General features: G+C 42.9%; 1 protein-coding gene across 1 annotated transcript in view; it reads left to right on the top strand.

Moving 5' to 3' along the window:
* LOC308101477 (protein Dok-7-like) overlaps positions 1 to 23,671 on the top strand; it is a 41,432-nt gene extending 17,761 nt beyond the window's left edge. Inside the window, exons 6-12 of the mRNA XM_080450894.1 lie at positions 2,970 to 3,068; positions 3,777 to 4,606; positions 6,687 to 6,735; positions 9,598 to 9,686; positions 12,520 to 12,589; positions 21,425 to 21,613; positions 23,462 to 23,671. Of these exons, the coding sequence (XP_080307020.1) occupies positions 2,970 to 3,068; positions 3,777 to 4,606; positions 6,687 to 6,735; positions 9,598 to 9,686; positions 12,520 to 12,589; positions 21,425 to 21,613; positions 23,462 to 23,598 (1,463 nt within the window). The 3' untranslated portion in view covers positions 23,599 to 23,671. The remainder of the gene's footprint in view (positions 1 to 2,969; positions 3,069 to 3,776; positions 4,607 to 6,686; positions 6,736 to 9,597; positions 9,687 to 12,519; positions 12,590 to 21,424; positions 21,614 to 23,461) is intronic.
* Positions 23,672 to 24,191: the final 520 nt, after the last annotated feature.

Genomic DNA, 24,191 nt, shown 5'->3' with positions numbered 1-24,191 from the left:
GGGTATTCTTGTTTTTCTCACATCGCTATGCCCTATCAGAAGTTGAGCTCATACTCCTATTATTGTTGGTGCGTAGGAGAATAAATAGCAGTTGGGATGTCAGGAGAGAGAGAGAGAGAGTGAGTGAGAGACAGAGGGAGAGAGAGAGCGAGAGAGAGCGAGAGGTCAAAGTCACGGTTCACACAAGCAGAGCACCCAAACCCTTCTAATCACTCTGAGCATGTTTGTAACCTCATCCACAGGATTCCACCCCCCCCCCCCCCACCCCACTCATGCACACTTTTTCATGTTCCTCTCCCTCCAGTCTCCTCTCAATCCAGTCTCCTCTCCCTCCAGTCTCCCCTCTCTCTCTCTCTCTCTCTCTCTCTCTCTCTCTCTCTCTCTCTCTCTCTCTCTCTCTCTCTCTCTCTCTCTCATATCCCTCGGCCCTTGTCAGCCCTTGTCCCCCACTCATAATTATTCTTCTCTTTTCCCACTCGAAACTCGAAACTGAAACTGTCCATCTCCCTCTTTTCATCTCTGCTTTGTTGACTCACTGGCTCATCTGATCTCCAGCCCCTCTTGTCAATTTGTTTGCGTCACTTGCTTGTTCACATACCTCATCCCTTCCTCCCTCTCTCTCCCCTCTGTCTCCCCCCCTGTGCCTCTGCTCTAACGCACCCACATTATTATCAACAACCCTCTCTCTGTTGCGTAGAGGCAGTGGTGGACAAAGTACTGAACCCTCAGTACTTATTCAAAGTATAGATACACCTGGTCAAATATTATTCAACTAAAGGTGCTCAATCAGATTTGTTCTGGAGTTAAAGTACTGGAGTGCTTGCTTTTAAAAAAATACTGCAGTATTCAAAAGTACAAATTACAAAGTACATTTTCTTTTTCATATCAATGTATCAACATTTTCCGCCCAAAATGTGGAAGATTTTCAGAAATCTACAAGCTCGTTGTAGATAGGCTATTTTCACTATATTTGAAATACGGCTGAAGTGGTTAATTTATAATGCTTAATTTCATTCCTAGAAATGTAGTGGAGTAAAATTGACAATATTTGTCTTTGAAATGTAATGGGCTGAAAGTCACAAGTATCCAAAATTACAAATAAGTAAAATACAGATACACAAAAACATTATTTAAGTACAGTACTCAAGTAAATGTACGTTGTTACTGCCCACCACTGCACACAGGGCAACGCACGACAGGAAGAGACTGTTACCAGAAATTGGACGGCTCGCTCATTCCAGCTAATTGTCTTTTCTTTAAAAGAAAGGGTAGACACAGGTCTCTTACATCAGTCAGTGCCGTGATTGCATGAGGTCAGCAGCACAACCTTAACCAATTAAGCACTATTTTATACTTCATCAAACGATGATGAAGTCTTGCATGCAGTGGCGCACGAAGCTCGTTATTTTTGAGAAAAATTAGAAGAAAAAAACTTCACCTAATGAAGGGATGCCAGGTATCCCAAATAGGGATGCCAGGTATTGAAAGTGGTTAACCGTTTGCAGATGGCCGAGGTAAAGTTACTTGTGCCATATTATTCCTGGAAGACACGGGAAGATCAAACCAATCGATGCCAGCGCTAGCAGCTGACCTTGGTGGTCCAGGGGACGTGGTCTTTACCCGCGCCTGCAGCTACGAGCATACCGGTGGGGGCATGTGGTAGTAGTCGGGCTATTAATACGCACTGGTGTTGCACAAACACTGCAAGGTGTTCCCCTGTGTGACCCCCTTCTCTGCCCTTCCAACCGGTCCCCTGGGGACCGGACCCCACACAGGGGGCGCCACACGCCACCTCTACTCTGGAGGAATTCCGTCTATGACTGCGTTGCCAGCCGAAAATATGGTTTCCAAGAGAAAAACACTGTTATGACGAAGTGTAAATTAACCTTCAGCTACAGCATGACTAATTTTATCTGTTGTGTTGATGTGCGTTGTGTACGCCACAAAGACATAGCACCCCAAATGGGTGGTGGTATTTGCGGGTCACGGTATGTGTGCAGCAGCATGTTTTCACAGCTGTCTCTGTGTCACCGCCGCTACAAATTCAGGCTCAACTGCGTCACTCGTTAGATCCCATATGTTCCCAGTGACGTCAGCGCATGGTTGACCGCCTCGCTGACTTACCTCTGTGATTAACAGGCTTTGAAGCCCCTGTGCAAAATGACGATGAGAAGATTTTCAGTCGGGATTAGTGTCTGATGCAGTGGTTCCCAAATGGTTAGGGTTAGGGTTAGACACTATATTTTAACCATTGTCAACCTGGCGTCCCTATTTTGGTTTTGTCATTATAGGCAAATGTAAATACAAATGTTTTGTTATTTTTGGGGGTCTTTTGTTTCCTTTTTATAGTCACAGTGTAGAGAGAAAGGAGACAGGAAACGGGGAGAGATAGTCAGGGAGTGACATGAAGCAAAGGTCCACCGGGCCTGAGAATCAAACCGTGGACTCGCTGTCAGGCATCACAACCTTAACCCCTCAACTATCACACCCCCATATCATCATTCAATCTAAAATGTTGACATACTGATAGGAGTGATAACATGTGTTTCAGAGGCTATTTTGCACAGATATAAATCAGGTCTTCCTTGAGATTTTGACTTGCCCTTAAGGCCCTTAATGTGCCTTGGGCACAAAAAGTTTGAAAACGTTTGTAATTACAACTTTTACATCTGCAAGACGTCTTAGTCCCTGGTAATGTTAATGATCCTAAATCTAAGGAATTCCTGTCACTGTGGATAAGGGTGTCAGCCCCAGGGTTCCTTGTCGGGCTGATCGAGCAATTCCCTTGGGCGCTCCTCACAAGCCTCATACACAGGACGTTGAGTGAACCGAAACGAGCGCTTCTCAAAATAACTGAGTTGCAAATACAACCTTTATGCGCACGGACAGTCTCAATGTTTGTATACAAATAATTGGTCTATAGAGGCCTATATATCAATAATCATTACAATATGTGCTTTCTCTGACAGATCCCTGTGCCAACCAGGCATATTCAGAGGAGAAGGCGAACCATGAGGCCCAAGAGCTGGAGAAACGACTGAGCATGCTGTCTCACCGAAGCAGCACAGGTGGGCCTTGCCAGGATGTAATGCCCTCCATCTACCCCCACTATATTACATGCTCTCTTACCCCCACAGACCCCCACTGTAAACATAATTCAAAGCAGGACAGGAGACCATTGTTAGGACCTGAGTGCTCTTAGCTGCCTTTCCGCTGTCTGCTGCGATAAGGCAGTGGAAGACACAATGATTTGTTTTCCCCACATCTCATCCAGAAGTGAATTCCACTGCCTATAATACTGATTTAACTGTAATGTGTAATGTGATTCTTTCTTTATTTTTTTACTAATCCCAAGCATTTACTATCATCATTTTTTAGCATGTACTGCAGCAAGCACTCTTCCCTCAAAATAACTCCATAAATAACACGTTGACTTTTAATAACACTGTTGTTGCTTTTAAATTGAGTTTGCAATGTAATACGATCCATAAGCTTGATTTAGGGTGTTTATTATGTGGTGAATAGTAGTGGGAGACATGGCTGAGAAGTAACAAAGAAATTAAAATATCGGTTATTCACATGAACCCTCGAATCCCTATTCTGGGGTGAACATATGGCAAAATGACAGCATCTTCGGCAAAGAGATTTGGTGTTGAGGGGGAAAAAAGGAGCGGTACCTAGTATACAGCCCTGTGGGTCCCCAGTCAACTAAGTATAAATGGTTTAAGTGATTAAATTGAATTGTTAAACAGTATTGTTCATGTTCTCTTTGGCAGCCCTATCTGTGTACAACCCGTGCGTGGCAGGAGACGACCGCAGCATCTCAGGCTCTTCTGACGCCTCTGACACAAGCCACTCAGACTGCAGCATTGGCAGCCGGCTGGCCATTTGGACCGAACCGGCCACCGGCCCCTCTAGCCCCTCTGACAACATTGCTCAGACGGGGCCCAAAGTGGCTTTGCAGAGCAGCACAGAGAAACTCTCCATCAGCCAGGGAGGTGGATGCCGTGCTGCTTCGAAGGCCGTGCCGCGTCAACTTCAGGAGATCGGTCGCCAGAGCTCGTCCGACAGTGGGATAGCCACGGGAAGCCACTCATCTTACACTGGGAGCTTCTCGTCCTACACAGGCAGTCTGGATATTGCCCCCGGGGAGGAATTTGGCTCTCTATTGACCTTGCCCCCTCACTTGGCTGCAGAGCTGAGCCCCTGTACCTGCCCGCCAGTTCCAGGACACGAATACCAAGTGCCCACATCACTCAGGTACCTCTACGACACACCCAGGAACGTGTTACAGGAGGGAAGTGGAGGTACCACCAAAGAGACTGAACCCCACACCGCAACTAAAGACTGTGCTGGCCAGCCAGTGGACTCCTCGGAGCCATCAGTGGGCAGTGAATGTTGCTCTGTGGCTACCAGTGGCCCCTCGGACACTGCTGATACACAGCCGACTACTGGACCTCCACAAGAGCCATCGGGGGAAAATAAGAAAAGCAAAGTGGCGCCCTCTTGCGACAGCCAGCATCCGGACTCCTGCCGGATTTGCAGCTCTCTCACACCTGCCTCAAAAACTATCTTCACGATCTGCTCAGCCTGTGGAGGATTTAAGGTACAGTGTACACTATAATTATCCCGTCTATGTCTTAATGCATGCATGTTGTTTTCAAAAAGATGACTTACATACAAATATTGTTTGAAAAAATATTGGTCTCACTCTCTGCTACAAAGTAGCAGTACTTTGAGCTTCACAAAAGTGTTATCCTTTAACTCACGGTTATTGTAAAAGGTTATTTCTATATCACCTTTACCCACACAATGTGCATTACATTCACCCATTCACACACATTCACACTGATAGTGGAGGCAACCATGCAAAGCACCAACATGCTCACCGGGAGCAGTTACTCAAGGACACTTTGACACGAAGTGAAGCGGAGGCGGGGATCGAACCGGGATGGTTATGGCAGCTTGTGTGCACAGCTGGATGCCCTGAGAAAGTTTTACTATGCGAACTCAGCAAACAACATTTTGCTCCTGGGGTCGAAACGTTGTTTGGTGAGTTTGCACAGTTAAACTTTTTTCGGAGCATCAAGCTGTTGTGCCGACTTTTCTTTTCTTTTGATTACGTTCATTTTGTCCGGCGACAGATATGGATGTGCATAACACTGGCCTCATCACTGTATAATCTGTTCTGTAGCTAGCTAGCTATCAATAATGACCTGTTTTTTTTCCCATCAGGACAAACAAATAACAATCCCACGGCCCATCTGTCTAGCAGGTGGGATGTTTAGCAGCATAATTTCCTGGTGCTGCAGGAGTATTCCTCTGTCCTTTAGTTGGTCGGTTGGCCTTGTTTCTGTGAACGGGTGCTGCTTTACCCTTGACTGATATTGATTGGACTTCATTTAGATGTAGTAATTGTTTAGAACTTGTTTTTCTCCCCGCTGTCTAGACTTCTTGAGGCTAATTTCCATCGCCCTTGCACTTGCAGTTCAAGAGAAACGTTATTTTTTAGAACATCAAATCATTTACTTTAACAGGTTTCAAGTTTATGATATTTTAAATTTTATGCATGCTCACTGTTCTTGAATGGACAATTCATAATTTTTCACAGTTTTTCATTAAACGGCTGGACATAAAACAGTTGATGGTTGATTGATTGCTTGCTTGATTGCTTGCTTGCTTGCTTGATTGATTGATTGATTGATTGATTTTATTAAATTATAAATAAACATGAATTTGAAGCAGGCTCCTCATACAAAAAAATTATAGCTCGTTGTCAGTGAGATGTGAATAGGTAGGTTACTTCATGGGATATTCTACACATAGAGCTCCACCTACTGGTAGTGCATTTGGTTACTAATTCAAATCAAGTTTAACCTTTGCTGCACTATACCTCTCTCTCTTCAGAGACTATATGGTGGTGAATATCATTATTCACTTTTCATACGGTGGCCATTTTGCTCTTACGTACATCATACTCAAGGATAAGCACCACCCGGAGTATGATGTAAGAGCAAAATGGCCACAGTGCAAATAAGGTTAGTAGCTGACTCTTGAAATCAGAGTTTGTCAAAAACTTTAGCATCTTACTGATATCCACACTATGAGGAAGCTTGAAGTACAAGAATTCCACTCCCTATAATACTGCTTTAACTGTAATGTATACATGTGACAATAAACACCAAACCATGAAAATCATGATAAAAGTTTTTCACAGCTCGCATTCAAAGAGAGACTTGAGCCAAATGTATTTCAATTACTGGGGGAAATGTGCACTCCCCTGCCATTGAAAAAACTAAATTGTGAACGGTAATACATCCATATAAAGGTACGGTGAATATTGCAAACAAGCTGTTGGTGTAGTGATAACGATAAATGCGGTCCAGTTGTGTATGTACAGAGTATTTTACTAGAACAGGACTGAACCAATCAGAATCAAGCAGCATAATCTTAATGAATAAATCTATTAACAGTAGATCTCTGATTGTTTGGCTACGTGAGACTATGGCTGTTATGCCCCTGTTTGGAGCTTTATAAACATTTTCTGAAAAGGAAAAAAATCAATACCCAAGATGCTTATGTACAGCTTATGTTCTGCACAAATTAAACTCAATTAACTCTGTTTGTGTGAAGGTCCATTGAGTTCAGGGTCTGTTTTATAATTCTTTTCCCCCATCACCTTACAGGGAACACCATACACCCCAGCCAGCAGTGCAATGATTCCTGCCATACCAGGTAAGTGTCTTCATCAAAAAATTTATGTGCTTTATGTTTGTGCACCCTGTAAACATTGGTTATGGCAAACACAAACAAAGTGCATATATGTATACAGTAAAATCCTGAGGGTTAATTAAACTAAAAAAACTTTCACTCAGGATTTTACATTGTATTGAGTTCAAGAAATGCGCTACAAAACGAATTTATTATTTTGATTATTATTATTACTTTACATTATGATTCACATTAGACACAGCTCTCTAGATATGATAGTTTATGATATCCAAGAATATATTACCATTTGGCCCAAGAGGCACAGCGAACAGCATGAACAAGACTTGTGGCTCCAGACAGAGCATCATGTTCTCAATCCGGCAGATCAGAGTGTTGACAAGTCCCCGTGCAGCGCCGGCACCTCCGCACAACAACCCACCAAGATGTTCACCGCTAAGAACACTGCAGCCTCTCGCTCGCAGGACGGCGCCACCCACAGCTCCCAGAAGCACGCGCAGAAGGAGAAAACGGAGGAAACGCCTCAGCCAAAAAAAGGAAGAGATAAGTTAGCCAGCCTCATAGCTGAGCTGCTGAGTTACCCGAAGGCAGACGCGGCGACAAAGGCCAACCAAAGGAACTCCTACGAGTCGATGAAATCGGCGCTGGGACGTGACCTTGAATCCAAATCAGCCGACAGGTGCACAGCAGCATCGCTCCCGTCTGATTCTCAGCAAGATAATAGAACAGCCCTTTATGAAAAATGTTTTAAGTGCAGAGGGCAGAACTGTCGCCGTCCCTTACACGTCACCCCCGCAAACGCCTATACCAAGCATAACGGTTCCACTTTGCACGGTTGTGAGAGGAACGGCACCATCTTTGGTCAACCCGTCCCGTCTGGGGCCTGGATTAGGAAAACTCTGGAGCACGAGGTGGAACAGGTTCATGGTTCTGGAGGAGCACGGAGGAGCGTGGCCGGAGCTCCTCAATGTGAGGAGGAGGTGAAAGGTCATTCAGTGACCTTTGAAGGTAAGAGGTCCCTCCCTCCCTCCATCTTCTTCTCGTTCTTGTTTTCTCATCTTATTCTTCTACTTCTTCTTCTTCTTCAACTGAGCACAAAACAAAGCCCTCCACATGGGGTTTTGTGTTTTCCTCTTCAAAGTATTCGTCCTCTGAGTTGGATTCTTTGTTTCTGTCCTTTTCTTCTGTCTTACATCAATAAAAAAAAATCATTTTTCTTCCTTTGTTTTTTCTTCCTTTTGTTCCCTCTAATTACCACGCATTCTGCAGTCTGTGCTGCTCCTGCATGTTAATGTCATGATGTATAGAGCACCGAAGTCCTGACGTCACTCGTTCATCCCCAGGTTTGCGGAAGTAATTTCTCTATGGAGAATAACATTGGGTCATCTTAGAATCGTCTCATATAAGAATTGTGGTCCAAAAATAAACACCGCATGTCGGCGTTATTGTCAGGGAGGAGGTTCTGTATAGTTTATGATAGTCAGTCACTTATATTTGATACAGTCTGTTTCTGGCGAAAATGTAACTAATTTGGCGGAAGTAACATTAGCGTTTTCTCACCGTCAGTTGATGCTTCATATCCATAAGAGTCAACCCGCCGTGGTCATTTGTTTATTTTTGGAACACAGTTCTTATTTGACGCGATATTAAATACCTCTATGGGATTCAGAACGGGGGTGGGAAACTGCGAACCAGGTAGACAAACAAAGGATGTGTAAATGACGTCAGACTTCGGCGGTCTATTGACTGTACCATTAATTCCTGTGAGCAGCACAAGGCTATTGTTGAAAGTTACTGCAAGATTAATAAACTGTAATTAGAGGTGCTATACAGCAGCAATACATTATTCAACTCCACTCACTTAGACACTGTTGTTTTTGCATTTGCCCTGTGAAGGTCACTGATGGCCACTATACTGTACATACGGGTTGTTATATCTGTAAATTAAGGCTGGACAATATATCGATATTATATCACGATAAGGGACTAGATACTGTCTAGAACGTATCGTAATATCAAAATATGATGTAAGTAATTGATTAGAAATATTTTGATACTTTATTTTGTCCATATCGCACAGCCCTACTGAAACCAAGATCTAATGTGGTGGAAAAAGTACTGAAATGTTTTACTTAAGTAAAAGTATCAATACCACAATCTAGAAAGTCTGGCATTTAAAATGTACTTGGGTAAAAGTACAAAAGTATTGGCATCAATATATACTTAAAGTACCAAAAGTAAAAGTACTCATTATGCAGAATGTCCCATTTCAGCAGCAAGTTCAATATGTATACAAATCTTTTGAAAATAGCAGATCTACAAGCGCACAACAGCCCAATGCGCACAACAGCCCAATGCTGTAGTGGAGTAGAAGTAAAAGTATAGAACATTGGAAATACTCCAGTAAATTAAAAAATACCTCAACATTGTACTTAAGTACAGTACTTGAGTACTGTACTTAGTTACCTTACTTTCCACCACTGTAATGTAACCCTTGGTGCCATTATCCATGACTAATACAGCACTTTCCTCAAACACGCAAGGGAGCAGCAGACAGCAAAGTAATGCTATATCCAGTTCTGTAATATCTCTGTGGTACTGAGTGAGATGACAAATCTGTCCCTGCTATTTCCTCAATTGTTCCCGTCTTTGCCTCTGCAGGGACTTGTATGTTTATACCAAGAGGCCAATTTGGCCGCATCACTGTCTACTCCAAAAACAAACAAACAAACGCACAATTTAGCATTTGTACCCATTATTAAACTGTCCTTTTCTGCCATCATCTACCTCACCCTTTTCTTTTACAGGCTTTTTGGTGCTCTGAGTTTTATCTCACATATCTCCCTTCTTATCTGCCTTCACCAACAGATAAGAGGCTGAACATTAAAGAGGAAAGACACAAAGTTGATCCTTCTTATGAGATCATGGAGAGTCGGGCGCTGGAGAAGAATTCGGAGGTATGCCGTCCCCGTCCCCTGTAATCCGCTTTACACTATCAGGACCACGCACACAGTGGCAGCGTTACGTCAGTGTGCTGTCAGTTCCAGGGAAACTAGTCTGGGAAAACTTGATAGCGTGACAATACGTTTTATTTTTTAATCGCTACACAGTAAAAAATCAAGGATTTTACTGTGTAGCTGGCGCTTAAGAAGAATTAATATTAATTACAGCTCCAAGGTTTTATTTTTTAAAGCAGCAAATGTCAGCTTAAAGTGTTCTACAATGTGCAGGGATTGCTGATCATGCACTAAGTCTATTATAGGTCTGAAAAGAACGTCTTGCTTCAGTAACTTAGCACACATCATTATGTTGATTGGACTATGCACTGATCGCAATGGACATGTCCCTTTGGCGCCGTTTTTACACTCCCGAGTTCAATGCAGAGGACTTTACTGTGTGCAGTTATAAATATCAAACACTGATGACATAATGTGTCTGCCATGTTCACATACTGTGTGATTAAATTAACCGCTGAAGCCTAGCGTCCTTATCCTGGCGGCGTACATTTGCTGAAAATAGCCGATCTACAAGCTCACACCACGTGGTGTTGTGCTGCGTTGTGATCTTATGATCTGCCATTTGCAGAGCTAGTATAGAGCCCTGGGGGACCCGGGTCAGCTAAGTATGTAGAGTTGAAGTGTTTAAATAACAGCATTCTCTGTGTGTTACTTACACTTCAATAAGGTGTGCAAAATACCGATCCAAACCGGTGTAACGAACCGAACGGCCCCGTACCGAACCTGACGGCCCGTACCGATTTTATTTATTTATTGCAGAACTAAAATACAGAGTTTCACACCAACATATTAAGATGGTGCACCATACCCATTCACAACAACACCTCTCCACGTTCAGTGGAGTGTTGGGGAAGAGGAGCGCTTGTTTTTCTACCTCAATGTCCTTAATACTGTATTGTGAAATAGCTTCTACAGTGCATTTCTTTTACCCCACAGATTGTCAAATAGCCTATGTATATAGGGTTAAAGTGGATAAACAGATTTTGATGCTATATTAAATAATTTTGCTGGGGACCCCCTGGAACCACCTCAAGGACCCCTGGGGGTCTGCGGACCCCACTTTGAGAACCACTGCCCTAGAAGTTGGGTATTGTTTAAAGTTAAAACAAAAAATATGTAGTTTTAATAAATTACAAATAAAGAAAAAACAAGGACATTTCTTTTTTTTTTGTGACACGAATCGAGACACCAAAATATCGAAACGAACCGTGAATTTTGTGTACCGTTGCTCCCCTACTAATAATATAACAATAGTTACATGTGGGTGTATGATGAGAGTCTCCGGAGAGCTCCAGAGCACCCATCCACAGCTGCACGGCTGCATGAGCTTACATCAGCGATTCTCAACCTTTTTTCGTTTCAAGGACCCCCAGTTTAATATTAGGCCACAGTACCCCATTTGATACTATTTATTTTTATACCTGGGACCTCAATCTAGACTGTAAATTATTATATTATAAAATTATCAGTGTTTATTTAACCCTGAGAGTGTACAATTACGGATCCATTTTGTTCCATTTGTACACTCTCAGAGTTACAGACCTAGCCTCGCGTGGCCAGACAATATCACACGACACACTGCGTGGATATTAGTCTGGTCCCTATCAACGATAGATTTTTACAAAAAGATCCAAGCGGACTCTATTGGTTAGACCTAAACCAATCAGAGCAGTGCTTCCTTGTTCACGAACTAATCAGAGCAGTGCTTCCTTGTACGTCATTGCTCCAAATAAGGTGATAAGCCCGCCCACATTTGGATACTGGGCCCTGGTTGGCTCTACACCACTGCGGAGGGAGAGAAATGGAATCTCTATGGATGGGGGCCAGACCTAATCTGCCGAGGGCTAAAGTGCGATGCGATTTTGCAAAGGCAGATTCGGCTGGAACCAGGCTATTACAGACCCACAAGGGTCCATTTGGACCCCGGGTGGCCCCCGGACCAGACGTTGAGAAAACAGTACTTCACAAAGTCTCGCACAAAGGCAAAGTGCAGTGAAGCAGCGTCGTAGTGGCAGATGGTTTGGAAATTGGAATATAACTTTTTTTAATTAAACAGTTAATCCTCTGATGGTGCAGATTATAGGCTTCAAAAAAGTTCAGTAGGAAATGGTGCGCTCAATTCTATTGGTATGTGTTCCACCAAAACAATAATCACAACATAACATAAACAAAATAAAGTGATTTGATATGATGTTTTATAGGCTACAATATGTTTTTGAACTAATCATCTGGAATGCAATGGCTGTCAGTAATCCACATTACATTACTGTATATAATGTTGATCACAGACTGCCAGATTGCCTTTAGCTGACTCCCATTCATCTTGGCCATGGTTCCGCTCCAATCCAACGACCCAGTCCACAGAAACACAACTAAACCACCAACCTTCCCTTCCTTTATGCTGCTGCTCCCAGCTCTTACTGAGGCAGGGAGCAATGAGGCAGCACGATTCCAGCAATCCTCACAGCACAGCAGCTGTTCAAATGCCTGCCTAGAATCAGGGATCAGTGGGCACAGATTGAAAGGCAGCGGTAAGCCTCCGTAGTGATGAAACTCAGCAGACAGGATATTTGGCTGAAGCTGACTGAAGGCGCTGAGTTTTTGTAAACTCCAAATACTTGGCTCTCCCTTAAAAAAAGATATGTTTTAACATGCCCATTGAACTGCTGATGAAACGATGTCTTTCAAACCTACTGGTGAAATATTTAAAACGTTTGAGTTTGCCAGCACAGCATGTTATATAATCAACAATCCTTTGCTGTCTATCTTCCAGACAGAAGACAAAATCAAGTATGAGCCAATGGGTACCTGTGGACAGCAGAGACATTTTCACGAGAGTGAAGGTGAGTACTTTCACTGTGGTAGTGTCAGCCTGACACTGAATTTTCATTTAATTTCACTCCAGAATGGGCGTGACTAGAGATTCAGGGGCTGGAGCCAGGCTACGGTAGTGGCCCCTTTCAACACAATGACATCCTGACATTTCAGAAAGGCAAAATGGCCTCTGAGCATTTAGTAAATGTATCTAAAACATCTTGGCATCGCATGGATGTTGTCACACCACCCTATGAAGCTCTCCTCCAGGGCTCTGTACTCCTCCTCGTTGACAATGGAGGAGTTGTCAGAGAACTTCTGTAGGTGGCACGTACTCGAGTTGAAGCGGAAGTTGGAGGTGTAGAGGGTGAACAGGAAAGGTGACAGCAAGTTCCTTCAGGAGCATCGGTGTTGCTCACCAGCCCACCATTCTAGTACGTCAGACTGCAGGACACTGCAGTCTGACGTACTGAGGTGTACAGGTGATGTAGTCCGTTATCCAGTCCACCAGGCCATGGTCAACTTCTCTGCTAGCCGGCGTGGTTGGATGGATGGTGTTGAAGGTGCTGGAGAAGTTAAAGAACATGCGTGACCTCTCCGTGTGTGTAGGCTCTGTGGAGCATTATTATGGGATGTCGGAATTATGAGCGGCCTTAATAAGCAAACTGCAAGGGGTCCTGTGAGTCACTCAACAGGGGCTTCAGGAGCTGCAGAACCAGTCTCTTGAAGATTTTCATGGCATACTACTTAATGCAGGAAGTTCAGAAACACATTAAATCTTCTCTCTTTAACACATTGACTGCCAATCGCGTAGATCTACGCGAACCTATTTAAAGCCGCCACGTGCCAATCGCGTAGACCTACGGGAAGTGGTGTTTTCTTTTTTTTTTTTAAAGTTCACATTGCACTTTTTTTCACTTTCGATACGACACATTTCATTGTAGCACCACCGGAAACGGAATTATCCGGGATCCGGTTTTGCCGATCCCATCGGCCTCCATTCTAAAGCGGACACTTAAACGCCGTTTTCTCGTTTGTAGTTTTTCTCATCGCTGATCGCTGTTTAACATAAACCGTTGTAACTACAAGATGGCAGCTGGGTTTTTGAAGGGGATTTCACTGGGCGACGCAGTCGGATCGCCGCTGTGTTTACAAACAGTTTTATGCTAGATCTAAAGGGATTTAACGAGGTCTGTGGCGACGTGAATAAAACAAAAAAACAACAATAAAACGCTGGCACTGGTGAGTACATTATGAGATTAAACTCTGGCGTGGAATGTGTTAAAAGGCAAGTCATCTGTCCAAGTGGGCACCCTAGTTTGCTCCTGATACAACTAAAAACGTTACAGTGCATAATATCCAGTGCCCGCTCTATGGAACATGTTTTATGTGGATGTGTCATCATTTCATATCAACATGCATATTACATGCACCTTGTTGCACATGATTGTCTTTCCAAACTGAGCATATGAAATTCCAGGATGATGAATCAGATTGATAGAGAATCGCGAGGTGTGCCATTGTAATGGTGTATGACGCAGAAAGGTGTTGTAGTGAAGCTGCTACACCTAGAGATGATTACAACGAATATCCTGTATGATATGTAATGCCATCTGATGTAGCTGATAATTAAAGGGTATACACAAACTTTTCATGAAAACAAATAATAATGATAATACATCCACTGAGCTTGGATAAAAGTGTTGCTTTGCCCCAAATTATTTTTTTATCATTTTCATAATTTTCTGTAAACTATAAGCTGACGGCCACCATTGTCCATGTGTTTTCATTGGGAATGGCATTTGTTACTCTAAATATATTCTCGGAAGGTATACATCGCATTACTAAATTTATGTTCAAAGATGTGAGGGAGAAATAGCGAACCTTTGCAACACCGATGTTGTAAAAGTGTGACATCTGGTGGCTGAATGTTGTATATTGTCCCTTTGAAGCACACACACACACTTTCCTATTATATGGTAGTCCATCATAGCCGATGATGACTTCTACTTCTCCTTTTGATGAGTTTTGAGGTGACTGCCAGAGCCACATGGTCTAGTGCAGTGACACACACACACACACACACACACACACACACACACACACACACACACACACACACACACACACACACACACACACACACACACACACACACACACACACACACACACACACACACACACACACACACAGAAGAGTGCATTCTGCCCAAAATGGGTTTAGTTATTTCCCAGCTGGGATCATCGCCCTGACATTGTCTTAACGACATTGTCATAATGGCACCCATTAGCGACCACTGCCACTGTTGGTTGACGTCTGATCAATTAGGCACCAAGCCTCTCCCAGACGCTGCCAGGGGCTGCACCCACTAACACTGAGTGCCAGTATCTAATGGCTTCCAAGTGATTTTACTGGGGGACCCAAGGGGCATGGCATGTTTTCCGACATACTGTAGGCTAGCAATGGTCAAAACTGCAAAATGACATCAGGCACAGATGCAGGGGGCGTTAAAAAAAATCGCTCATGTATCAGAGTTTGAGATCTTAGAATCTATCGTGTCCTATTCTAAAGAACGTTCTCTGTTGTACGGTCCAGGCACGAGCCCTTTCATGTGAGGATGTGCTTTTTTATTTATATCATGCTGTTTTATAGAAGTATGCCTACAATAACAATGCTGTCCCAGAGATAGCCTTGTTACTGTGTTTCTGTTCCTAGCTGTGACAGCCCAGGGCTATAGGCAGAAGATAAACCGACCTTGAAACATAACCGCTGTAATGAAGAACTCCTTGCTGTCTTATTAATATACTGCCAAATAACAATGTCAAGGCAGCGATTTTGAAAACCTGGCGTTAGTGATTCAGACTGATGCTGTTGAATAATAAAAAGGACTACAATTTATGTTTTAGTTGAAGTTGAAGTGCCACAGGCCCATTTCCTCCTACAGTAGGTAATGACCATTGGGTATTGCTGTTATATGCAGATTTCGTTCTTCCAAAACTGTACATTTAAGTGTAGAAAGGAGTATTAGGGCACGGTCACACCACACTTTTATTCTACCTATGAGGGCGGATTCTGACAATACATTTCAATGGGAATAGAGCTTTTTTTAAAGAAATCTGCAAATGGCAGCAAACCGCTCCATTCCCATTGAAATTCATTGGCAGAATCCGCCTCATAGGTAGAATAAAAGTGCGGTGTGACCGTGCCCTTAGGGCGCGCTCCCACCGCACTTTTATTTTACCTCTGGGGCAGAATCTGCCAATGCTTTGTCAATGCAAATGCGTGGATTCTTGGAAAAAATAGACCAGGAATCCACGCATTTGCATTGACAAAGCATTGGCAGATTCTGCCCCAGAGGTAAAATAAAAGTGCGGTGGGAGCGCGCCCTTACTGTGGACACATTCAGCAGCTCATGAAAAATAATGGCTTTGACTTTGACACCGTCCATTGTACCTCAAGGTTATTATAGTTAAGCATTTTCCATTTTCCTATAGTTTTTATTTTTATTTCCATTCGAGTTTTTGTTTTCAATTTCAATTTTCTTTTTTTGAAAAGGATTAGTTTTTTGTATGGTATTAGTTTTTTTTCTTTTTATATGGATTTGTCAGGGAAAATGTTTAACAAAGTCAGAAAATATAGCAATTAGCAAATACAGCAGATCTACAAGCTCAGAACACGTTTTTTTGACAAAGACTAAAACTAAGGACTCTGAGACTCTTTTCTCTATGATTTTAGTTTGCTTCGTAAACCCAAAATACAGTTGCAGTTAGTTATAGTTTTTTTTGTACAGCCTCATTTTCATTTTTATTTCAGTTAATGTAATACTAGGTAACCTTTTCAACAAAACTAAAGTTAAATTGTATATCTTTTGTGAGTGGCAAAAGTTTCACAACACCCACTCCATGAATTTCACCCCCGGAAGCCTTTTATTTATATATTTTCTATTGAGCGATGTCGGGGGGGACTTTCCCGGGAAAATGACGTCATCTGGCCGGAAAACGGAGGCGGAAATGCACTGGTTTCCTGTTTGGCCAGGAACTACCGGAACAGTTTCCTGTTTGGCCAGGAACTACCGCGCTAATAACAAAAAGGAACCTCACGCTGATTTTAAGAGAATGTAGGATTGGAAGATCGAAAAAGAACAGAAAAAGAAAGCACAGCTCATGGTAACTAATGCTCCACTGGCTAAGAGAAACGATCCGCAGATAGTATAAAACAATTAAAAGAACGCTTTTAGAAACGCTTCCGGCTTCCGGTGAAAACAAATGAAATTCTGGGTAATCGAGGACTACGGAAATTGTATGCAGTGACGGTAGTGACCAGCAGAGGTTGCTAAAAATCGTTATTTGTGAATCTGCATTGTACAACTTTAACTAAAATGTTTTAGTTTTTTTCCAATTCTAGTTTTAGTTATTTTGTAGTTTTAGTTAACCACCCCCTGAACGCCACAGTGTAACTGGAACACTGGCAGAGCTGAGAGCTGGGCCAGGACTGATAGATATTGGTTCTACCATGCTGGATTAGCATGCACGTAGAAATCAGAAGCTGTAAAACAAGAGACTTCATTTTATACTGTGTGGGTGAGACAAACAAATCCCCAAGCGATTCATGAAACCATGTCAACACAAAAGAACAAATGCAGAACAACAGTAGAAAACAGACGCATATGTGAACTGAGTACACAAACCAATGAAACACATGGGTACAGCAGGATTGTGCGCAGTGCACATAGTGTGTTTGAGTGTGCACAAACACACTACTCTGGAACCAACTTGCATCGGGGAACGATGCAAGTTGGGAATGCATGCCCCACCTGGTTATGCAATACTCCTTGTACTTGTCAGTACCCGTTGTAAAAGTTCTCAAAGTACCCAGTGCGGTACCCACTACTACACGACCAATGGACTAAATATGGAGATGCAGAGATACCTGGTGTTGTCAGAAACTGCTGACGTCATATTGTTGGTTTGATTGATTGATTGATTGATGTACTTTTATTTAGTAAGACATGAGAATCACAGTACATGGAAGTACAAAATTCACAATACAAGGTCTACTAAACTGGAAGACTCAGTTAAGCACGCAGCTTGTTTAAGATGAGAACCCCATGCACACAAATCATGATGAGACAGACAGATATACACACTACTATACAGAATGTCATACAATCAGCTTTCAGGTTACTGGTATGAAGAGAGAAAAAATATATATACAAAAGAGGAAAATGAAAGAGGGGGGGGGGGGTAGGGGGGGGTAGGTTAAGACTTAGACAGGGGCCATTTTCGAATTGCAGCCTCCTGAAGGTGTATCTTTAGGACAGTTTTGAAAGTGAGTAGGGTTTTACACTCCTTTACTCCTTTTGGTAGGGCATTCCACATTTTTGATGAATAGCATGAGAACGAGTTCATTCCCTTAGTTGAGCCAAATCTGGGTTGAACATGATTTGTGGAGCTGCCTCTGGTGTTATGTTCATGGACTTCATTAACATTTTGGAAGTATTTTGACAAATACAGGGGGATCCCAATGTTGTGGTGTATCTTGAAGACCAGGCCCATAGCAAGTTGCTGTACTCTGTCCTCAACCCTAAGCCATCCAATCCTAGCAAAATGAGCAGGGGTTAGATGTTTTTTGTGATTGAGGCCAAGTTTGTTTTGGGATGTTTGGAGCCTTGTTTTTAAGGCCTTGGAGGTGTTGTGATACCATGAAGTGCATGCATAATCATAATGACCTTGAATGAGGGCCCCTGCAAGAATTTTCAGAGTATTCTTACTGACTAGACGATCAATCCTCCACAAATAGCGTGTTGTTTGGTTGACATTTTTGATCACTTTTTCTGCGTTTTTGTTATCAGAGAGGTTTGCCTCCAAGATGGAGCCCAGGTAGGTAATTTCATCCTTTCTTTTGATGACATCATCACCCACTTTGATCGTGAAACTCTCTGCCTTACTAAGGTTAGGACTGGACCCAAAGAGGATGGATTCAGTTTTACCCAGGTGTAGTGAAAGTTTGTTGTCAGAGAGCCAGATGCAGATCTTGTTGAGTTCAGAGCTGAGAGTTTTCTCAACCTGCAGCCTGTCCCTGTCCGAGACTAGCAGGGCCGAGTCATCTGCGAACAGGAACAGTTTGCAGTCGCAGGCTGATGACAAATCATTCACATATATCAGGAACAGTAAAGGTCCTAGTATACTTCCTTGAGGAACACCACAAGTCACAGGGAGGGGGGGGGGACTGGGTGCCGTTTACTTCCACCACTTGCTCCCTCCCTTCCAGGTAGGATCTCATCCAGTTCACTGACGTATCATCAAAACCTATTGCTTTGAGCTTATTGATCATAATTGGGTGATTAACGGTGTCAAAGGCCTTCTGGAGGTCCAACATGACCATGCCGCAATATTTGCCCTTGTCGACATCTTGTTTGATAGAGTCGTTCAAATAGAGAAGGCATGTGTCAGTGGAGTGGTTTGTTCTGAAACCAGATTGGAATTTGTAGATTAGATTTTTCTCGGCAAGATACTTATCGACCTGTTCATAGACTATTTTTTCCATGACTTTCGAGATGGAGCTAAGAATAGAAATAGGGCGGTAGTTGCCAGGGTCTAATTTGTTTCCTTTTTTGTACAGAGGGGTCACCCTTGCTTTTTTGAAATCGTTAGGGACCCGTCCCTGTATGATGGAGAGGTTTATTATGTGGGTAATGATTGGAGCAATGGAGGCGGCTGAGTCTTTTAGAAATTTGGCGGGGATATTGTCGAGGCCTGTGGCTCTGTGTTGATGAAGAGCACTCAATTTTTTAAACACCTTCTGTTTTCACAGGGGAGAGTTTAAAATCATCTTTGCATACACCCTGTTTTTCGTAAAATGAGTTAACATACTCTTCACCATAGCACCCAGAGTGAGGGGGTAGTTTTTCAACCAAATCTGAGGTTATGGTCGTGAAGAATATGTTGAGGATTTTACTCACTTCATGTTTGGATGTGGTGAGAGTGTCATTCACCTTGAGGCTTATGTTTGTAAACCTGGTTTTCAATTTCTTGCTGCAGCCTAGTAGGTTGTTGAATAGCTTCCAAAGCTCTCGTGGTTTGCTTTGATTTTCCTCAATTTTGTCATCGAGGAAGCTTTTTTCTGCTAATAGGAGCATGCCATTAACCTTGTTTCTTAGCTTGTTTTTTTCTTTTTCAAGTTTAGCTACGTGGGATTCGAGACCCTTGTTAAAACATTTGGCGAGTTTGATCCTACCTTTATGAAACTCAGAACACTTTTTGTTTCTGACTTTCATGGCAGTAAGGATGTCCGAATTCATCCATGGAACCGAGTGGGTTTTGACCCTGATGGTTTTCATGGGAGCCACACTGTCCAAAATTTGAATTAATTTGGTTTTGAAACCAAGCCAAGATTCGTCTACCTGTGTGCTGTTAGGACGTCAGACCAGTCCAGTTCCTCTAGCCTGTGATCTAAGTCCTCACTCTTATAGTTTTTGAGGTGTACTTGAGCATACGCGAATGGCGTTCCATTGTACACGCATATTGGCATAGTGGCACAAACGTAATCTGGGCCAATCCGTGAAGCCAATGTGGGTCGCGTTGACCAATCAGGGAAGCTGATGCTACCTACACCGCCAAACACACAGAGGTTCGGTGCGTCCTCCACAGACGGACAGATACAGATATCCATGTTTTTGGGGTTCTGGTAAACTGTTGGTCCGATTGAATTCCTACTCAGCGCCAGACATCCCCGGGTCATCTGGGACACATACGGAAAGTTTGAGGTCGTTCGGTCAGACGGCGCCCAAGTTATGCCTGAGTTAAGCATACATACCTGTATATACTGTACACTGTGTGATTGCTTCTTGATGCTTTAGTTTCATGACAGGTAAAGCTGTTTTGTGGACTTCCTGTTGCCATGATCATACACCTTCTATGAGTTAGGACTCGGCACACAGACAGGGCGCTATGAGCAGTACCCTGTGTGCTATTTGTACGTTTGATAGGAAAAGCTCACCTGCTAAGATGGATTGAGATTGCTTTCCATTTGCAGTTTTATTTCGTGCCTTTTATTCTTCACAGTTTCATGACAGCACCATTTACTCAGTTTATTTGTGCGTTTCAGCCATAATGGAACGCTCCATTGAACTTGTATCTTGTCAGCGAGACAATGGATTTCGACTCAGTCATGTCAGATATCACAGCCCCATTTTTGTGAAAAATGTATGAAAGTTGCACAAATTACATTCAGCTCTTCTTTGCGCTGAATGTATTTTGCATTATATTTAAGCTGTTGTGTGAGTGCTGCACAAAATTATAATATGAATAAAAATAGATGTTGTAAGCCAAATGTTTTCTAACTTCAAATTTTCTTGCTAGTTTTCCAAATAGTAACTTTTATTTCAATCACGTTTAGACATTTTATTAGTAAACTTACTCAAGGACACTTCAACTTTAAGCCTGTATAGTGGGGATTGAACCGAGGACCTTCCAATTCCTAGACGGCTGCTCTACCTCCTGAGCCACATGCCTCCCCTTATGATGCTATAGGTCATCATTGCGATAATCCCTAGTTGTAAAATAGGATTTTACACATGAATAAGAAGATTTTGTGTAACAAATCTGATTATCCCAATTTGGTTTGCACCACTGGATCCTTGCAATGGATTTGCCACATTGATGGGACAGATTTTTTTGTGATGGTGGCGTTAGACTACTATTTGTTTTGTCAAGCATTTGCTGATTTGAAAATACAAGGATTAAGCTTCTCTTGCTGAACTGTTCCATCTACACCATGATTAAAGAAACCTCTGTCACATAACGTATGTACAGGAGAGTCATGTCACTCTGATTTACATTTTGTTACTCCTGCTTTGGCAGGGCCAGTGTTTGTGTTCCCACCAGAGATGCCATTTCCCGACAGGCCTCGTGGTGGTGGTGACGGTGTGACCTATGTGAACATCCCCATCAGTCCCACGTCCAAGAAGGAGCTCAACTACATGGAGTTGGAGCTGCAGGAGACCAGCCCTGGGATCAGGGGGCCTGGTGGTACACATCTTCCTCCACAGAGTAAGAACACTTCTGGCCTTGCAAGTATGTGCATGTCTGATCTCCTGTCACCAGTGATGACACTCAAACCCTATTATTCTTCATTGACAGGGGTCCCCCAGGGGTCTGTACTTTCTCCCCTCCTTTTTTCACCTTATCGCTTTGCCAAAAGTAGCCGATCTCCCAACATATTGTATTGTGAATTGTTGTGAACTTGTAGATATGCCATTTTCGCCAAATGTTTGCCTATTTTAGCCAAATGTTTGCCTATTATTTATGACATGCCCAGAATAGGGATGCTAGGGTTCATCTGGTTAAAGGTACATTTAGCAGATTTTTATATGATCTACTCACATCATCCCTTGAAAGAGGCCCTTGGTCCGTTACAACCCATAATTCTATTTTCCTTAATCAAGAGTTAAGGGAATTGTCCCTAAATGACGTCTGATTTGCTCTTGTCTCTCGAAGCAGCTGGGTCCTTGTCATCAGATACGCAACAGCAGGACGTAATTGACAGAGAAGTCAGCTAATAGCGTCATTATACTCAGGAATAAGAGGACAGCTTGAGCCTCGACTTGGGAGAAGTTAATATCTAATGTCTGTGATACAGTTTATCTCACTGCATGTAGCGTCATTTATCTGTCAAGCAGGAAGAAGGGTGCCACATCAAGGGGGTCAGAGGGCATTTGCGTCACAGCTGTGAATTCACTCACTCTAATGGGATCAGCCATTGGGGTCTGTTCATACAGTAGTTCGACTACAAGAACTAAGCGAACAGTGCCATACTGTGCAACATATTTCACAGCTTCTGGATGTTTCCATATACGGCTCTGTTTCAGATAAGGTTCTCAGAAAAAAAAAATTGCCCTGCTCAGGAGGTAGTACTAACCCTACGTTCTGGGAACCCAGAACTAAGAACGTATACTTAACGTAAACTCTTTTCTAAAATTGTGAAAATAGCAGATCTACAAGCTCACTGTGCTTTGCAATGTGACACGTTCTGAGCTTGTAGATCGGCTTCTCTCTCTTTTTTTTAGGACATGCCTCCCATTTCAGGGGTGGTTCTGGTTATAATGGAAACATAAACAAAAAAACATTGCAGAACCTTTCGGGTTCTGGAAAGTTCCAGGTTATGGAAGGTTGTGGGTTACTCCCTTTTTACACATTTCTGTGTTGCCACTGCTATTGTACCCTATTGGCTCAACTACCTCCCGCTCAACACCACGGCCCCACTGACAGATACTGACAGCCGTAATGCTTGCGGTCACATGATGCCACTCAATGTTGAGGGACTTCAACTTTTCTCAGCCCTCCACTGACGCATCAATCAATCACTTGTTTTTGTTTCACCATTTCCTCTCCCTTTCTTTCTCCACACAATGGGAAAAACTCATTCTTGCTGTCAGTCCTGCTATTTTTAACCCAAGCCTTTATATTTTTCTCGCTCATTGCTCCCACACATGGACACACTTGATGATGTCGCTGAGCATGTTGAGCTACAATTCAATAGGGACTCTGCAACAGTGACTGCTAGGGTGAACGCAGCACACTTTGAGAGTCACGAGGGCAGCGACAAATATCACCCTCCCGCCTGGTCGACTGGCCCAGCCGGATGCACCACGTGGATTCTAAACCTCTTGATTGCTCAGTGGTGGATAGTTAGGCTACTTTACCCCTGCTGCACCACGCGAATTCCCCTGAACTCAAGCAAGGTCATAGCTTGCAGACACAGTAACACAGCAAGTGATATTCATGTCAGAGAGACGGGTGGCTGTGATTGTGCTGCGATAACATTTTGCAGGCAGTGCAGGAAGAGAACCAACGAACGAACAATGTTAATGGAGCCATATTGTATTTTTTTAACAACAGGGAGAAGTTCCTCCAAGTATGCCCAGATTGACATCACTGCCACCGAGACAGCCCATAAAGTAGGGACTCAGCATGCGCTCGGCCGGGAGGAAGGCCTCCACACGTTGGATCTGAGAAGACGAGGCATGCCACAGTGACCTCATCACCATCATCACTATCCAACTGTTCACCTCAGTGGCAGGGCTCCCGAATAACCTTTTTTTCACCACCACCCACAACTATCCCTTAAACACAATTTTAACTTAAATTTAGTTTTGTCATCTATGTCATTGCCTTAAAAAATACTATTCAAACAAATAAATGTATTATTTGAAATAGTGATTTATATTAAGGATAGGCAAACAACCAAAACGGTAACAATACTAAAACACCTTATATTGTGTGTATTGTATGTTAGGGCTGGCCCCAAATATTTGGATACTCATTCAACAGGTTGCTATACAAACATAATTTCAGTATTCAGATGCTTCATTTTTTAATATTTCAATCATTGCACACCAAGTGCATGCTCTCCTTTTGATCTGATGCTGGCTGCTTGTGGGTGTTTTGGATAGTGTTGTGTGGGAGTTCCTGTCTGTGGTTATTGTCCACTGGCCATAGCAATTTTTATGAATGTTTTATCTTTATAAACAAAACGGTTTCATGAGAGCAATGAGATTTTCTGTATTTCTCTTTTTTTTTTTACATGCATTGATCATCAACAATAGCCTAAGTAGGTTTCACATTCTCT

The sequence above is a fragment of the Gymnoscopelus braueri genome, assembly GCF_963280865.1.
Source record: "Gymnoscopelus braueri genome assembly, chromosome: 15".
NCBI classification, from domain to species: Eukaryota; Metazoa; Chordata; class Actinopteri; order Myctophiformes; family Myctophidae; genus Gymnoscopelus; species Gymnoscopelus braueri.
This window is presented reverse-complemented; position numbering and strand designations above follow the sequence as displayed.